Source organism: Nilaparvata lugens, chromosome 9, assembly GCF_014356525.2.
Source record: "Nilaparvata lugens isolate BPH chromosome 9, ASM1435652v1, whole genome shotgun sequence".
Taxonomy (NCBI): domain Eukaryota; kingdom Metazoa; phylum Arthropoda; class Insecta; order Hemiptera; family Delphacidae; genus Nilaparvata; species Nilaparvata lugens.
Window position 1 is genome coordinate 45,284,015 of NC_052512.1, and position 16,933 is coordinate 45,300,947.

The 16,933-nt window shown below is 35.6% G+C and overlaps 1 protein-coding gene across 1 annotated transcript in view; it reads left to right on the top strand.

Moving 5' to 3' along the window:
* LOC111056517 (nuclear cap-binding protein subunit 1) overlaps positions 1-16,933 on the top strand; it is a gene marked incomplete at its 3' end in the record, with an annotated part of 106,158 nt that overhangs the window by 74,317 nt on the left and 14,908 nt on the right. The window contains 2 exon segments of the mRNA XM_039435984.1: positions 12,225-12,484; positions 15,788-15,966. Of these exon segments, the coding sequence (XP_039291918.1) occupies positions 12,225-12,484; positions 15,788-15,966 (439 nt within the window).

Here is a 16,933-nt window from a genome sequence, read left to right on the forward strand (position 1 = left end):
GGAGGAGAAGAAGAGAGTTCGAGGCTTCCGATTTTCAAAGGAAATGCTATGTCCTAAATGGTTGCCTAATTCTCACACGGGATCTACGCTTTTGCGCATGCTCCGACACATAGCATACCTAACTGAGTTGACCAATAACAATTATGCAATATATACACACAAACACACACACACACAAAACAAAACAATTATCATCCATGAAATCATTCTGCACATTATTAAACTGATTAATGAATGCACACATCTTTCTCTTTCACTTTATTCTTCTCTTTCTCCTTCTTCTTCTTCTTCTTCTTCTTCTTCTCTTCTTCTTCTTTCTTCTTCTTCTTTTTCTTCTTCTTCTTCTCCTCCTCCTCCTCCTCCTCCTCCTTTGTGGAGTTAGTGGGGAGGATATTTTGAATATTGTTTCCGAGAATGGACATTGATATGTTCAAAGCTCCGCCAAATTTATGTAGATCATAACAATATGATTATTATCTATAGTTATTATATTACAAATGGCTTTTTCATATCATATACAGTTCAATAATTATTTTCTTAGTCTATATTATGTAAATTCATCTATAATTGCTGTATGTAACTATTGTATATAAGTGTATAAGCCAGTATATATTGTAATCTACATAAATAAAGTACTCAATCAATCTATCAATCAATCCTCCTCCTCCTCCTCCTCCTCCTTCTTCTTCTTCTTCTTCTACTCATCTCTTCCATAATGCTATGGTGAGGTCCACGTTATATTTGATTAACATTGGTGTTGCTATCCTAGTCTATCATTCGACAAAGCAGATGGCTCCATCCTTTTCCAGCTCTGCAACGTTGCCTGATAACTCTACAACAATGTAGGCTAGTCTAGATTTATATATAATCAATATTGGCCTAATATTCAACCTCAATAATTCTGAAAACTCATGATTCAATCATTCTAAAATATTTTTCCTTAATGAATAAATAATATACTAATTGATTATTCTAAACAGAAATAAACAGTTGATATTACATCAGATATAGATGAAGTATATTTGAATATAGGTACTTCATTTATCTCTTTTTACTTTCCTTGCCCTATTACCATAGGTAAGGAAAGTATTGCTTTCCAAAAAAAATTAAGGTACCCTGATTTCAAGTTTTCTATACGTTTCAAGTCCCCCTGCTCGAAATTCGAGAAAATGTGATTATTCAATTGCAAATTATTGTTGACTCTATTAAATCAGTCACTATGAAGAGATATCAGACTTCGTATGTCTCCAGCGTTATTGTCCTGTCACCAGCTGGCTTACGCTAGGGTTCACGCGCATCACAAGTCTACTCTTATAAACAAAGATCTAAGCCAGCTGGTGACAGGACAATAACGCTGGAGACATACGAAGTCTGATATCTCTTCATAGTGACTAATTTAATAGGGTCAACAATAATTTGCAATTGAATAATCACATTTTCTCGAATTTCGAGCTTAATTTCAATTTTAGGTGAAAATGTTACTGAACATTAATTGTAGAGATTTTCATGCTCAATCTACTCCACTTGATTTTTTTCGTTTAAATTGTATTTGAAGCCTGATAATTGAGAATCTAAAATCGAACTTTGCATTGATGGGGCGGAGCTCCCGAAATTTTTGCAGATATGAGACTTGTGGCAGTTGATAGAGCTTATCGATGAGTATTTTAGGTATGAATTTGATCAAAATCGTTGGAGCCGTTTTCGAGAAAATCGCAAAAAACCCTTTTTTTGACAACATTTTCGTCATTTTAGCCGCCATCTTGAATTGCATTTGATCAAAACTGTTCGTGTCGGATCCTTATAGTGAAAGGACCTTAAGTTCCAATTTCAAGTCAATCGTTAATTGGAGATGAGATATCGTGTACACAGAGCACATACACTCTACACACACAACCCACACCCACACACACACACACACACACACACACACAACACACACACAACACACACACACACACACACACACACACACACACACACACACACACACACACCACACAATACCCAAAAACCACTTTTTGGACTCAGGGGACCTTGAAACTTATAGAAATTTAGAAATTGGGGTACCTTAATTTTTTTTGGAAAGTGATACTTTCCTACCTATGGTAATAGGGCAAGGAAAGTAAAAATGATCGTGTTTATAATTTCACAGCTGGCTATACGTCATCTTATGAATTTCGGGGATGCGATATTTTGATTTTCCACAGAATCACTCGCTCACTTTTTACTATCCACAGACGACGAAAGTCTCAGCTGTTTCAGTCAAGGATGAATTATCCTTATAATGTCGTTCAGCGAGTTTTCCCAAGGATGAGACCTAGTGCAATCGATTTTTTAAATCATAAACCTACTATGTTCCAAATTTCGTGAAAATCGTTAGAACCGCTTTCGAGATCCGTTGAACATAAATAACCAGATACAAAAATATTATCAGACTAGCCGTCAGGCTCGCTTCGCTCGCCATATCCGTCTAGCCAGGGGGCTCCGCCCCCTGGACCCCCGACTGGATCGTCCAAGAATGAGATCAGCAAGCTCGCTTCGCTCGCCTGCATTTTTCATTTGAGCATTTTTATCATATGCTAGGACGATCCAGTCGGGGGTCCAGACTAAACGACTGGCTAAACGGATATGGCGAGCGAAGCTAGCCTGACAGCTAGTAATATAATATTCCCAGGAATAGCTCTGATTGAAGTAGTAGTGCCCAATCAATTTTTCCGCGATAAATGCATTTCAATCTTCAACTTGGTGCCAACCTAACAAAGTCAACTCAACTTAATGCCAACCTCACAAAACTATTAATTTAGTTACCAGTTAACAACTTTCGAAGAGGTACTCTCTCTAGATTATAGTTCTATATTAACATATGGTATGGACATTTTTCAATTATAATTAAGAGAATAAGAAGAAAGTAGGGGTAAAGTGAGAATACTGCCCCAAAGCTGCCCCAAACCTGGCTCAAACCTGCCCCAAACCTGGCTCAAATCTGCCCCAAATCTGATTCTTGGTTCTAACCTTGCCCAATCCAATGTAATCTCATCTAACCTAACCTAGCCATACCCCTAATCTCACAATAAACCTCAAATGAAGATTTCCCACTTTTTTGGAAAAAAAAACTAGATCCAGCTTTTTTTTATTTCTTGAATAACTAAGAAACCGTTAATTTTACAAAAAATCTACAAGAGTAACTTTTTCCAGTAAATCTAATAACGAATCCATTGACATCCCATTTGTCAAGATTGAACAAAAATAAGGATCTCATGGGAAAACTGGATCCAGCTTTTTTTTTATTTCTTGAATAACTAAGAAACCGTTAATTTTACAAAAAATCTACAAGAGTAACTTTTTCCAGTAAATCTAATAACGAATCCATTGACACCCCATTTGTCAAGATTGAACAAAAATAAGGATCTCATGGGAAAACTAGATCCAATAACTAAGAAACCGTTAATTTTACAAAAAATATACAAGAGTAATTTTTTCCAGTAAATCTAATAACGAATCCATTTGTCAAATGAACAGAAAATAGGGAAAAACTAGATCCAATACTAAGAAACCAAGAATAACTTTCCATTTATCAAGATTGAACAGAAAATAAGGAAAAATAGATCCAATTTCTTGAATAACTAAGAATAATTTTTTTCAGTAAGTCCATTATTTGTCAAGGGATCCAACTCTGAAACTGAGCAACAAGCATTTTATGTTGAGACCTTTCTTCAAGCAAACCTCAGCACTAACCCCCCCCCCACAAGGGGGGGGGGGTTGGGGGGCTGACCCTCGCCTTTAACCTGAACTACTTGAAAACTCACCTCAGGTGTATTGAGAAGAAAAAAATATATAATAAAAATAGATCATGAGTGTTGATAAATTTGGTCGATATTTGTATAATAAAGATAATAATAGAGATATTAATGTTGATATCAAAAATTTGATTCAGAATTTTTCCATTTTTTACAATGTATACCATTAGCTGCAACTTTCATACCAAACATCAATCTCAATAATGAAAAAGAATGGAAGTATATGACTGATCAAACTTAATCCAACAATTCTCACTTTCTTCTGGAATCTCTTTTAAGAATGGTATGAAAAAAATATAGGTGAAAAATCTTAGGTTTAGGTGAGTACACCCAGAAAGAATTGTAGATGTAGGTGAGTACACCCAGAAAAAATATAGTTTGGTTACCCAGACCAAGAAATTATTCAACTTTAATGAAAAATCTAAGCTCATATAGATAGCACAGTCAGTATTTTGCTTTGAAAGAAGCTGATAAATTGAATAATAATATAAAATGCTTTAAAATTAAATTGAAGGAAAATGGTTGAGATCAAGACAAGAACAATTCTACAAATCAATGGGATGATACTGAAGGTAAAATATTGATACATTTGTAGATAATACTTTTGATTTGAATATTGTCTAGTTCTTTGTTATTTTATAGAAGATTTATAATACTCTTTTTACTGTTCCACTCAGTGGTGTATATTCAAACTCATTATCATAGAGGATTAAACAGTAGGCACTGGTTTTTTCTGAGAATTATTTGTTGTTTCCAATGTCAACTTTATGTCTATTGCACCAGATTTCAATAGTTTCATTTTGCTTACTACAGTCTATAACAACCAATGGTGCATATTCATCAAATGTTTTATACTCAATTGATGTACTGCTGTTATAAGGATAGTATTCATTTTGGAATTCAGAGAACATGTGATACAATAATGTTTATTACCAACAATATTTTCATAGGGGAATGATTGAGCATTTAAATAGAGATTAACATTGTTCAGATTACAGAAATCGAAATGTGACCTGTTAGCAGTTATAACATTTTTCCTATTCTTTTGAAATCCAAGAATAATGAATCTAGGTTTCAATATGTTTGAAGTTGTCTTAACTGTCCATTGAAGATTGGTAGTTTCAGGTAATTGTGGAAATTCATGCAATTCCCATGATCTGAATGGAATGGTAATTGGTATATCACTATGTGTTAACTCAGCAGATCAAGACGAACAGTGTCAGAAGCATGTATATAGGTACTTTCCATTGTAGTTTTGTAATATCAATTTCACCGATTTTGCTGTCTCTGATTCAATACAATTTAAGTCTGATGATGATCTTAATAGAACAATTTCCTGACGAACATTTAATAGAACTTTCTATAGTCTTCCATTACACTAACCACATATCCAGAGGAATGCAAAGCAGAATTTATCTAAACTTTTCCATCCATCAACTTCCATCCTGCATTCTCCATAATTTTTCATTGAGTTTGATTGACGTAGATAGTTTTTCATGGTTGTTGTCAATCCTACATTACGTGTGCGATCAACTTCAACCCCTCCCAATTCATATCTGATTTCATCAATAGGTATGCAACTCCATTATTGATAAGTGAAAATGTCCTTGGTTTCAACATCATTCTTATCTTTCACTTTGATTTCGCCTTCAATTATGAGAAAACTTCTACTTGGAATTTATAAATATCTTCTTGTTTTAAACTAATTCGAATTTCATCATTGTAATTAAATGTCTGTTGAATATATGGTGTGTGAGTGATATACTCATATTTGGTAATACTCTCATCAAGATGTACACTCTGATCAACAAGTAATATATCCGACTTGACTTCTTTCTTATACATTTTTATTATATATTTTTTTCTTCTCAATACAACCTGAGGTGAGTTTTCAAGTAGTTCAGGTTAAAGGCAGAGGGTCAAGCCCCCCACCCCCCCCCTGTGGGGGGGGGGTTAGTGCTGAGGTTTGCTTAAGAAGGGTCTCAACATAAAATGCTTGTTGCTCAGTTTCAGAGTTAGGATCCCTTGACAAATAATGGACTTACTGAAAAAAATTATTCTTAGTTATTCAAGAAATTGGATCTAATTTTTCCTTATTTTCTGTTCAATCTTGATAAATGAAAAAGTTATTCTTGGTTTCTTAGTTATTCAAGAAATTGGATCTAATTTTTCCTTATTTTCTGTTCAATCTTGACAAATGGATTCGTTATTAGATTTACTGGAAAAAATTACTCTTGTAGATTTTTTGTAAAATTAACGGTTTCTTAGTTATTGGATCTAGTTTTCCCATGAGATCCTTATTTTTTGTTCAATCTTGACAAATGGGGTGTCAATGGATTCGTTATTAGATTTACTGGAAAAAATTACTCTTGTAGATTTTTTGTAAAATTAACGGTTTCTTAGTTATTCAAGAAATAAAAAAAAAGCTGGATCCAGTTTTCCCATGAGATCCTTATTTTTTGTTCAATCTTGACAAATGGGATGTCAATGGATTCGTTATTAGATTTACTGGAAAAAGTTACTCTTGTAGATTTTTTGTAAAATTAACGGTTTCTTAGTTATTCAAGAATAAAAAAAGCTGGATCTAGTTTTTTTTCCAAAGAATGGGAAATCTTCATTTGAGGTTTATTGTGAGATTAGGGTATGGCTAGGTTAGGTTAGATGAGATTACATTGGATTGGGCAAGGTTAGAACCAAGAATCAGATTTGGGGCAGATTTGAGCCAGGTTTGGGGCAGGTTTGAGCCAGGTTTGGGGCAGCTTTGGGGCAGTATTCTCACTTTACCCCTACTGAAGAATATACATGCTAAAAGACGAACTTTAAACCATCAAAAACCACCCTTAGAGTTAAAATATTGCCAAAAGATTTCTTAGTAACTGAACATACCTACCACATTTGAACGTTTTTGGTCTGGTAGATTTTTAGTTCTGCGAGTGAGTGAGTCAGTCAGTGAGTGAGTGCCATTTCACTTTTTACTTTCCTTGCCCTATTACCATAGGTAAGGAAAGTATTGCTTTCCGAAAAAAATTAAGGTACCCCAATTTCTAAATTTCTATACGTTTCAAGGTACCCTGAGTCCAAAAAAGTGGTTTTTGGGTATTGGTCTGTATGTGTGTGTGTGTGTGTGTGTGTGTATGAGTGTATGTGCGTCTGTGTACACGATATCTCATCTCCCAATTAACAGAATGACTTGAAATTTGGAACATAAGGTCCTTACAATATAAGGATCCGACACGAACAATTTCGATCAAATGCGATTCAAGATGGCGGCTAAAATGGCGAAAATGTTGTCAAAAACAGGGTTTTTCGCGATTTTCTCGAAAACGGCTCCAACGATTTTGATTAAAGTTATACCTGAAATAGTCATCGATAAGCTCTATCAACTGCCACAAGTCCCATATCTGTAAAAATTTCAGGAGCTCCGCCCCATCTATGCAAAGTTTGATTTTAGATTCTCAATTATCAGGCTTCGGATACAATTTAAACAAAAAATTTCGAGTGGAATAGATTGAGCATGAGAATCTCTACAATTAATGTTCAGTAACATTTACACCTAAAATTAAAAATAAACTCGAAAATTGAGAAAATGTGATTATTCGATTGCAAACTATTGGCAACTGTTGATTCTATTAAATGATTCACTATGAAGAGATAGCAGACCTCGTGTGTCTCCAGCGCTATTGCCCTGTCACCAGCTGGCTCAAATCTTTGAATAGTAGACTTGTGATGCGCGGGAACACTAGCGTCAGGTGATCAATTTTCATAACGGCAAGGAAAAGTTGTGTGAGTGCGCCACACCAGATTTTATATATATAGATATACAGAAATCGCTCGCTTAATATAATAGGATTTCCATATTTGGATGTTGATATTTTATTATATTGTAATGCTTTAAGAGTTGTATCTTCTTAATTATTGTAAAGAGTATGTACGGCATTTATTGTATATTGTGACATTTTCTATATTCTATATCTGAAGACCTCAGAAGCGGTTACAACAAAACATTCTATTTTATTCTATTCTATTCTATTCACTTCTATACCGGTATCAGCTATCCTCTGTAGAAGGCAGTGACAAGGCAGAGATTCGGCAACGCTGTTCCCCCATCTTTCTCCACCGCCATTATAACGTGGACCTCACTATATAGTAATATTGCATTATCACATTTCATTTGTTTTGCCACAGGGCTATCTGTATCATGTTGGTTGTATCATAGTGAAACAATAGCATAAGTAGATATCCCAAGGTATAGGGCGTTTATGTCGCAACTTTTACTGTTATCTCAAGCCGATTACTGTCGATTTTCACTGTTTTGTTGGGGTAAGAGTGTATGAACGGCACAATATGAAAGACTACCAGCTTCATAAAGCGAACTACGTGGACTATCGGCTTGAGTTAACAGTAAAAATTGCGACATAAACGCCCTATACCATGGATATCTACTTACGCTATTGTTTCTCTATATGGTTGTATGTAGACGTTGCGGTATCAATTTTAATTCAGATTTAAACTGTAGAAGGCTTCAAATTTGAATAAGATGACTATTTTCATATCCTTGACACATCTATTCATTCTTACGGAGAGAATTTATTTTATTCCATCAAGGACTGTGTCATTGTTTCGAGATTGAAAATGAACTGGGTGTAAGAAGAATATTAATTAAAAGGAGAAACACAATGAGGATTGATAGATGATCAAGGGCCGCCGGCTTCCGAGCTCGGGATTTAGCCAAGTCCTAGACTTGAAACAGCTGGAGTCAGAAAATTGTCTTTCCAAAACGGGGCGTAGTGGCAGTCTACGTTTAGTTGAATTTCGAATATAAAATAAAAAGGAAATAGTGTAAAGTTTCAGCTATTTTGAATTATTTAGGAATTATTATTATTAAATGAAAATCCCATTAAATTACTCATTTTACAACTGAGTAAATCGAATTTCCATCTAGCTGTTTACCCTGTTTTCAATATTTGCAGTAGCAGAAGTCTTCGGGGTGATTTACAGCATTTAATTGGGATTTTCGTTTAATAATAATAATTCCTAAATAATTCAAAATAGCTGAAACTTTACACTATTTCCTCTTTATTTTATGTTCGATTTTCTAGCTTTTAGAAATTTAATTTATACGTGGACTGTGACTGCGCCCCGTTTTGGAAATCCAATTTTCTGACTCCAGCTGTTTAAAGTTTAGAACTTGGCAAAATCCCGAGCTCGGAAATCGGCTCTAAAAGAAGACACAAATAACGGATTTAAAGTGATTAAAAAAAATAAATAAATAACGGATTAGTAAGTGATCTGAAGGAGGAAGAAAATCAGGATGCAGAGGTGATTAAAAGGAGAAAAAATAGAAAAAGATTGAAGAGAAAAAAAGAGAGGAGACAGTAAATAAGGATTAAAAGGCTAGAAGTCATAGAAAAACACTTAAACTATAGTGTGGTCCACGTTATAATGGCAGTGGAGAAAGATAGAACAACATTACCGATCCTCTGCCTTGTCAATGCCTTCTATAAACTGTAGCTGATACAGGTTTATCGATGTAATATCAACTGTTCACTCTCGTTTAAAATAATCGATTTTATTTTATCAAGGATGAAATTATATTTTTCAATAATTTCATAATATTAAGATGAACTAATTTGTTAATTAACTATTAATTTTACATTGTTAAAAGACGATCTGGCAACAGAGCAAACCGAGAAAGAGATAGTGTTATCCGCTTTGTTGAATGATAGACAAGGATAGCAACACCAATGTTGATGAAATACTGCCATTATAACGTGGACGTTACTATAGATTGGATATACTATCTACTATAGAGGGCGATGAAAACGAAACGTGACAACTATGCTCTCCACTGACTTTGAAACTTGAATATCATTGACCGAGCGAAGTGAGGTCTAAGATTCAAGTCGACGGTTTGGCATTTCTCTTAATGTTTAAATGTTTATATGTTGCGCATTTACGGTGAAACGCGGTAATAGATTTTCATGAAATTTGACAGGTATGTTCCTTTTTTAATTGCGCGTCGACGTATATACAAGGTTTTTGAAAATTTTGCATTTCAAGGATAATATAAAAGGATAATTATTCATCATAAATCAGCTGACAAGTGATTTGTGTGGAGAAGCCAGTCTATTGCTGTATTTCCATAAGGTCTATAGTTTCAATCAGGTACTTGTGGATGAGAATACTGCGTGAGGTCTACTGTTCACAGAACTACTAGTATAGAAGGAAAAAGGAGCCTCCTTCATACGCCAATATAAGAGTAAAAATCAGACTATAGAATTATTCATCATAAATCAGCTGACAAGTGATTACACAGATGTGTGGAGAAGCCAGTCTATTGCTGTATTTCCATAAGGTCTATAGTTTCAATCAGGTACTTGTGGAAGAGAATTCTGCGTGAGGTCTACTGTTCACAGAACTACTAGTAACGTGGACCTCACTATAGATCAGCTGATATACTATCTACTTTTGAGGGCGATGAAAACGAAACGTGACAACTATGCTCTCCACTGACTTTGAAACTTGAATATCATTATAGCAAACTAGAAATACTCTCAACAAACAATAGAACATTAAACAATTATTATTATTATCTAACACTAAATAAAGCTAGATGTCTTTTCTCTCTCTCTCTCTAAATCACCAGGCTGTGAAGCGTATACTAAACAATGAAACATTTATATGTAGTATATATATATATATATATATGTAATTGGTATAAGAAAATGGCATCCGACAATAACAGTATCATCTTGAACTCTCTCTCTATGTGTCACTTTCCCGAAAATTACTTTGTAAAACACTTCTGAATGTCGGTTGCACAAAATCCGGTTAAATTTTAACGGTGATTAATTCGACTATAGTGAGGTCCAAGTTATAATGGCAGTGTTTGATTAGCAATGGTATTGCTATCCTTGTCTATCATTCAACAAAGCAGATAGCGCGATCTCTTTCTCGCTTTGCTCTGTTGTCAGACTGTCTTTTAACAATGTAGAATTAATAATTAATTAACAAATTAGTTCATCTTAATTATGAAAATGAATTATTGGAAAATATAATTTCTTGCTTCATAAAATAATAATTGATTATTTTAAACGAGAATGGACAGATGATATGACATCAATAAACCTGTATCAGCTACCGTCTATAGAAGGCATTGACAAGACAGAGGATCGGCAACGTTGTTCTGCTATCTTTCTCCACTGCTATTATAACGGGGATCTCACTATAGATAGTATTGTGAGGTACACGTTATAATGGCAGGATTTGATTACATTGGTATTCTATAATATTCCTCAAAGTTAACAGTGAAATTTGTCTATAGAAAGCATTAACAAATCCAAATTCATATTTTATTCAATCCAATTCACAATATTTACAAATTATGAGAAAAAAATAATTCAGCTTAACAATATTAGAGTAATAACTAAATAATTATAAAGTACATAAAAGTCTAATTTATTAAACAATAAATTCAGACAAGAATTTGAACATGCTAAACCAGGACTAATTTGTGAATTTGGATAGAGAAATACTGCTTGCTGAGAGTACAAAGCTCTACGTCGGCGAGCAGGAATGAATAACTAATTATTATGAATTTATAAAAGAAGAAAGAAAGAAAAATTAGCAACCAATCACTCACACATTCACACTAACCATGCTCACTTTTCAATTCCAGCTCATTTAGCCAATGCATAGTCACCATTATCAGAGTATTCTAACTTTTTGTGTAGTTGAGAAGTTGATATTGTGCTAATTATTCATATTGAATGAAAAATACAAAGAAATCGTCAAATACCACAAATTTATTGATACTTAGAAAGACCGGTTTCGGTTATTACACCATTGTCAATCTCTGATAAACTGCGTTTATCAGAGATTGACAATGGTGATAAACTGATTTATCAGAGATTGACAATGGTGTAATAACCGAAACCGGTCTTTCCAAGTATCAATAAATCTGTGGTTTTTGACAATTCCTTAGTCTTTTTCATTCAAGAGTATTTTAACTAAGAAAACACATTGAATAAGGTTTCTAGATAGTCAGACCTCTGAGCCACCCAAGAACTTTTGTTTTGAAAACAAGTCGATTTTGTGTTCTCTTAATTCCAAGAGGAATATTGTTGAAAAACTTAGGGCCGAGAAATACAAACGATTTCTGGAAACAAGTGGTATACGATTTCGGAAGTCTCAGTAAATCAGATGTCACTCTCCTAGTTTGATAACAAGACAGAGGATCGGCAACGTTGTTCTGCTATCTTTTTTCACTGCCATTATAACGTTGACATCACTATAGAACCAATGAGAGAAGCCTTCTTTTCCAAAAATATTGTTTATCGTGAAAATGAACAGTTGATTTGACATTTCCGAAAAAAACATCTTAATTTATGTATTTATTTACCTATTTTTTAATTTTTCTGTTCACAGCAACCCAGCCGGGCACCCAAGTGTCCCACACACTCGCCGAGGCGATTCGCCAAAAGTGCACGTCAGACGATGTGCTCGCCATACTCAGGCAACTGCCCCATCCCAACGAGGAGGACCCCTCCGCCTCACTCGCCGCATCCTCCTCCACACACTTCAACCCAGCGCACATCTCAGTCCTCATCCACACGCTGCTTCATCTCTCCGCCAAGAGCTTCTCACACTCCTTTGCTGCCATCTCAAAGTATCACCAAGTATTCAAGGTTAGTAAACTAACATACACTAAATTGAAAAACGAGCGCGAGGATTACGAGCGCTACGCGCTCGTTTTCAAACTAGAATCAGGCTTGTTTACAGGATGAAAATACGAGCGCTTTGCGCTCGTTGTCATGCTGAAAGCAAGCCTGTTTCGAAGATGAATCAACGAGCGTTAAACGCTCGTTTCAAAGCTGAGATCAGGCTTGTTTACAGGATGAAGTTACGAGCGTTTTGCGCTCGTTGTCATGCTGAAAGCAAGCCTGTTTCGAAGATGAATTAACGAGCGTTTAACGCTCGTTTCTAAGCTGAGATCAGGCTTGTTTACAGGATGAAATTACGAGCGATTTGCGCTCGTTGTCATGCTGAAAGCAAGCCTGTATCGAAGATGAATCAACGAGCGTTGAACGCTCGTTTCCAAGCTGAGATCAGGCTTGTTTACAGGATGAAATTACGAGTGATTTGCGCTCGTTGTCATGCTGAAAGCAAGCCTGTTTCGAAGATGAATTAACGAGCGTTTAACGCTCGTTTCTAAGCTGAGATCAGGCTTGTTTACAGGATGAAATTACGAGCGCTTTGCGCTCGTTGTCATGCTGAAAGCAAGCCTGTTTCGAAGATGAATCAATGAGCGTTAAACGCTCGTTTCCAAGCTGAGATCAGGCTTGTTTACAGGATGAAATTACGAGCGCTTTGCGCTCGTTGTCATGCTGGAAGCAAGCCTATTTCGAAGATGAATCAACGAGCGTTAAATGCTCGTTTTCAAGCTGAGATCAGGTTTTTTTCAGGATGAAATTACGAGCGCTTCATGCTCGTTTTCAAGCTGAATTTGAGATTGCTTTCAAAATAAAATTACGAACTCAATGTGCTCGTTTTTATGCTGAAATCTAGCTTGTGTCCAAAATGAAATTAAGAGCGCTCTGTTCTCGTTTTCAAGATGAAGTCAAGTTTGTCTTCAAGATGGAATCACGAGCACTTGCCCTCGTTTTCAAGCTATAGTCAAGATTGCTTTCAAGATGTAAATACAGGCGCTATGCGCTTGTTTTCAAGCTGAAGTCAAGCTTGTTTTCAAGATGGAATCACGAGCACTTGCCTTCGTTTTCAAGCTATAGTCAAGATTGCTTTCAAGATGTAAATACGGGCGCTATGCGCTTGTTTTCAAGCTGAAGTCAAGCTTGTTTTCAAGATGGAATCACGAGCACTTGCCCTCGTTTTCAAGCTAAACTGAGGCTTGTTTTGAAGATGAAATTATGAGCGTTATGCGCTCGTTTTTAAATTGAAATCCAGCCGGTTTCAAGATGGAATTACGAACGCTTTGCCCTCGTTTCGAAGCTAGAATTTAGCTTGTTTCGAAGATGAAATCAGGAGCTCTACATGCTCGTTTTTAATTGAAATCCGGCCGGTTTCAAGATGGAATTACGAACGCTTTGCCCTCGTTTCGAAGCTAGAATTTAGCTTGTTTCGAAGATGAAATCAGGAGCTCTACATGCTCGTTTTTAAATTGAAATCCAGCCGGTTTCAAGATGGAATTACGAACGCTTTGCCCTCGTTTCGAAGCTAGAATTTAGCTTGTTTCAAAGATGGAATCAGGAGCTCTACATGCTCGTTTTTAAATTGAAATCCGGCTGGTTTCAAGATGGAATTACGAACGCTTTGCCCTCGTTTTCAAGAAGAAATTACGAGCGCTATGTGCACGTTCTCAAGTGAAAATTAAGCTTGATTTTTGGATAAATTTAAGGTCGTTTCAAGCTAAAATCAGGCTTGTTTCCAAGATGAAATTATGATTGCTACGCGCTTGTTTTCAGGCTGAAGTCAAGCTTGTTTTGAAGATGAACTTTGGAGCGCCTCGCGCTCGTATTCAAGTGAAATCAAGCTTCTTTTTAAGATTTTATTATGAGATGTGAATTATGTTAAACATAAATTTATTTTCGCCCCACTTGGATGTAAGGAGCTGGTTTTCGTGCATCATATGGAGGCCGAAAATGACTGTTTTCTGACCAGGCCGGTAAAAGTTTCACGGCCCTAGGGCTGTAAAATAACCTTGAAGTCAGCTGATTCTGATTTGATGTGAACGTGTTTACAAAATGGTTTATGAAACGGAATCAGTTTATGCTTCTAGAGTTGAATAAGTATTCTGCAATAAGATAATATCATTTTATTTGGATGAATAGATTTATATATTATAAATTATTCAAATTCGATTTTCAGAGTAGGATAGAACTTCTAACCTAAACTTCCGAAGTCAACGACAACAAGCATTGTTGACGTTGACATTCAGATTGGCCAAATTTCAGTGCTAAAACAGCTGATCAAAAAAATATTTCATTATTTGTGTTTATTATTCAAGAATCAAAACATTTATAATAAAATCATCTTATTGTCAATTGGAAGAATAAAAAGTATAAACTCAACCTCTTACATAATTGAACATAATCTTTTAGGTTATTTAGACAAATCAGAATAAAAAATAAAAATACTTGGACAATTTCCTGATATTCAGATTACCTCAGATTTGCTAGAGCTATGACCTTCCTGTTTTGCTATAGGAAGTGCCTAATAAACAATAAATTATTCTCATATTTATATTGTTTATTTTTCCGTGTGGCGAAAAATAACGTTCTCACCATGGGCAAAAATGTTTTTCCGGCTCTCAATCTTTTCTAGTCCTCGGCCTACGGCCTCGGACTTGAAAACCGATTTCGAGCCAGAAAAGTCTCATTTTCGGCCCTAGGTGCGAAATATACTTTTCCTACAGATACCCTGAAAAGTGACCATTTGTGCACTGATTGCAGGCTGCAAAGAATCACTTTTCCGCACTAGTGCGCAAAGTGAGTACTTTGCGTACTCCAGATTTGCAACATGGCAACGCAAAATACTTAGTAGGTTATATGGAGCAACAGTGCAGCAAAATCAAAATGAAGTTGGTAACAGTGACTGCTGTGGCTGCTATAGTGAGCAGAGGTGCAACCAAGCACAACGCGCTAATTATTAAGTAGATATTATAATGGAGGACAACGACAGCACAGTGCCACCACAGCACACACCACACAGCTGCCCCCCGCCATTCAAACACAATACATTATTCAGGCAATTTTACCATAATTACCCACTTTTCATATTCAATGGTAACTGTAGGAAAAATTTAATGTGAAATACGTGCGCAAAGTTCGTTTGCTGCACTCAAGAAACCATTCCGCCCTCGCCTACGGCTCGGGCGTAAACGTTTCTTTCGATGCAGCAAACTGTCACTTTGCGCACTAGTTGCACAAATAACTAATTATACAGTTTAAATCTTATTAAAATTATTGTTTCAGACACTGGCAGAATCTGAGGAAGCCCAAATCTGTATTCTGAAAAGTTTGTTCGAGCTATGGCATGATCACCAGCAGATGATGGTGGTAATAATCGACAAAATGCTGAAGACGCAGATTTTAGAATGTTCTGCAGTCGCTAATTGGATATTCTCCAGGGAAATGAGCCACGAATTCACCAAGTGAGTTTTGTATCAGATTATAGTGTTGTGTATCAAGTTGAGATGATACTGTATCATATTGTGTTGATACTGTATCATGTGTGGTGATACTGAATCATTTATGGTGATACTATATAGAAAAGATAGCATAAGAAGATATGCCATGGTTTGTAGAATTCATTCAAAGTTTGGAAGTTTTGTATTGAATTATGGTGTTGTGTATCAACTTGAGATGATATTGTTGTGATACTGTATCATGTGAGGTGATACTGTATCATTTATGGCGATAGAGGAGAGATAGCATAAGAAGATATGCCATGGTTTGTAGAATTCATTCAAAGTTTGGAAGTTTTGTATTTAAGTATGGTGTTGTGTATCAAGTTGAGATGAAACTGTATCATATTGTGTTGATACTGTATCATATTGTGATCATATTGTATCATATTATGTGTTGCTAAGACTGTATTATTAGTGGTTTAAAGAATAATATTAGTACAATTGAGTTTACCAAGTAAGTTCTTCTGTCTTCTTCTTCTTCTACTTCTTGTTCTTCTTCTTCTTCTTCTTCTTCTTCTTCTTCTTCTTTTTCTTCTTCTTCTTCTTCTTCTTCTTCTTCTTCTTCTTCTTCTTCTTGTTCTTCTTCTTCTTCTTCTTCTTCTTCTTTTTCTTCTTCTTCTTCTTCTTCTTCTCTTCTTCTTCTTCTTCTTCTTCTTCTTCTTCTTCTTCTTCTTGAAGAAGGAAGTTGTCTTCCTCTTTCTCTTCCTCCTATCCTCCTTCTCTTCTCCTTTTCCTCAAGCCAATAATTCAATTAATGTGATTGATCTGATTGACTTCTTTTTCTTCTCCAACTTCTCCTTCTCTTCTACTACCTCTTCTCATACTTCTTCTACTATTCCTTCTTCAGTTGTCTTCCTCTCTCTCTTCCTCCTATCCTCCTTCTCTTCTCCTTTTCCTCAAGCTGTAGTTTTCTGTGAAGTGAGAAGTTTTT